A 2,374-nucleotide genomic window follows, 5' to 3' on the forward strand; every position below is an offset into this window, starting at 1 on the left:
TTATTTCCTAGATTCTCCCCCTATATCGTCTTTTCTGCTCTTTGATGCGCATTTTGCTGAAAACAGTGAGGAAATAGGCAATGTATTTTCAGTTTCACTGACAAATAGTTCCCTAGGAGAAAAACAATTGGTGAAATCCTTTTGCCGAGAACTTCCATGATCAGATTCACTTTTCTGGTACTTCTTCCTAAGCCTCCTACGCTTTCCTAAGCGACCCTTAAACTTTAAGCCTCGCATTTCTTCATTTGCTGAATTCATACACCAAAAAAGACATTTAAATTAGAAAGAAAATAATTTCAGATGTAATCTAACCAGAATCAATGATGATTATTGTTCTTTATAACAAAAAAGGCTAAATTTAATGGACAAATGGTCAAAATTTCCATGTAAGAGGTGTGGTGAGACATACATCCAAACCCAGCAGGAGATTCTTCAGAAGATGAGAATACTTGTGGATCATCATCATCGTTAATAAAACTACCGCCATACTCACTTTCTTCACTACTCTTGGTCCAGTCTGTTTCGGTGTCTGCAATATCTTCTCCATAGTGTTCTCTAAACAACAGGAAAGAACCCAATAACACGAAGTAAATTCAAAAACTTAAAAAAAAAGGATACGATCCATCACTGTGATGACGATCAAGGGAAGAAGAGCCCAGATAGTAACCAGTAAGCTGAACTGCTCGAGGGCCAATAACGGAGAAAACGACTTCAGCAGATTCCTCGAATTCCAAATTGAGTTGACAACACTCTGCCTTATCAGGAAACAAACTACACAGAAATACCGGCTTACTATACCCAACAATACATTTAACTATGCTTTTCTGTACTCCACTACCCATTCCTAACGTCGCCTGACAAAACATATTTATGGCCTTTTTTTTAAAAAAAAATTGATATCGGATAATTGAAAAGCACGCATTAAACACAACAGATATGGGAAAATAGAAAAGTTTAAAAATAAGTACCTGGGATATATGAAGCCTTCCATAGAGAGGTGCATGAGTGAAGAACTTCCCAGGTTTCACTTCGGTTCCTGGAAAATGTTAACCGTTGCTTCACTTTTACAAGAAAAAGAAACCATGAAGAAAACGAGAGCAAAGAGTACAAGAAACTAACCCCAGAAAGCCATTGAAGAGTGAAGAGATTACAGAGATGGGATTTAGGTTTTGGGTAAACCCTTATTTATACTGCAACTTGGAGGGAAATCGGATCATCACAACCGCTCTGCCCTTCTTTGTAAATATGAAAAAAAGGAGGCAAAATCTTATACGTGGGACAGATTATCCTTAAATTAAGTAAACAATATTCTATTTACACTTTATGTATGGTAAAAAAATAATTCAATTATTCTAGGTAGATATTGTTTTATTAAATTCTATATCAGATAAATAATCAAATCAATTATATATAATAAAAAATTGATAAAATTTAAAAATATTTTAACATCATTAATCAAATGGTTTCGTGATAAATGAATTATTAATATTCCTTAAGGATCCGAATTTGAGCACTATAAAAATATATATTCTTACCTTACCCCATATTAATAAAAAATTAACATTATAATAAAATATATATTTTAAACTATATTAAAAAATAATATTTATCTTTCCTAAATGCTTCCTTGAACTTGTCTTATTCTTTAGCAGAGGTTTGTCACTTAGAAATAAGAATCTCATCAATTCATCTTTTCTCTAAAATTGATTATTTTCTTTATATCACTCATTTATCTCCTCACATATTCATTATCTAAATTCAAAATATCAAAATTAATTTTAACTATTCAATCATTTTAAAAAGTATATATTTATATTCTAAAATATAATCCTTGTTGAATATTTTGAAATAAGTATCGATTTTTTTATAAAAAAGATTCTTCTGAAAATTATTTATAAAATGTATAGTTTTAGACGTCTATATTTTAAATTAAGTAAAACACATAATTCAAAAATCAATTACGTACGAAGAATACTAGGGTATTCCTCGATATTAAAAAATAATATTTTCTTAATTATGTATTATCTAAGTTTTCAGAAGTAAAAAGTGCAAATTTAAAAATTAAATTATGATATAATGGAACATTTGATGATCACCCTAGAGGTTCATGTACGAAGCATAAATCGTGATAGAAAGGGATATAATTTACCTTTTCAAAGTCCGAAAATGCAGAGATGAAAGCGGTTAAACCCCTTACTCTTTTATATATATGTAACGTCTTAAATTCAATCTAAATATTATAGCTAAATCTGCATGAGTCCACGTCGCATAATGTAATACACCACTAAATTGACGTACTGAAATATATTATCAATTAAATTGTTCTTATTAAATAAATATTAAAAGAATAAATTATACATTTAATACATATACT

At 29.9% G+C, this 2,374-nt stretch overlaps 1 protein-coding gene across 1 annotated transcript; it reads right to left on the minus strand.

Moving 5' to 3' along the window:
• On the minus strand, positions 1-1,132 carry LOC120163554 (peptidyl-prolyl cis-trans isomerase FKBP43-like). Its single transcript, XM_039173465.1, has 5 exons — positions 1,120-1,132; positions 969-1,036; positions 619-854; positions 410-555; positions 1-248 (listed from the first exon to the last, which is right to left on the minus strand). The coding sequence occupies exons 1-5, from the start codon at positions 1,130-1,132 to the stop codon at positions 1-3; spliced, it is 711 nt and encodes a 236-aa protein (XP_039029396.1).
• Positions 1,133-2,374: the final 1,242 nt, after the last annotated feature.

Source organism: Hibiscus syriacus, unplaced genomic scaffold, assembly GCF_006381635.1.
Source record: "Hibiscus syriacus cultivar Baekdansim isolate YM2019G1 unplaced genomic scaffold, ASM638163v2 tig00111463_pilon, whole genome shotgun sequence".
Classification (NCBI taxonomy): domain Eukaryota; kingdom Viridiplantae; phylum Streptophyta; class Magnoliopsida; order Malvales; family Malvaceae; genus Hibiscus; species Hibiscus syriacus.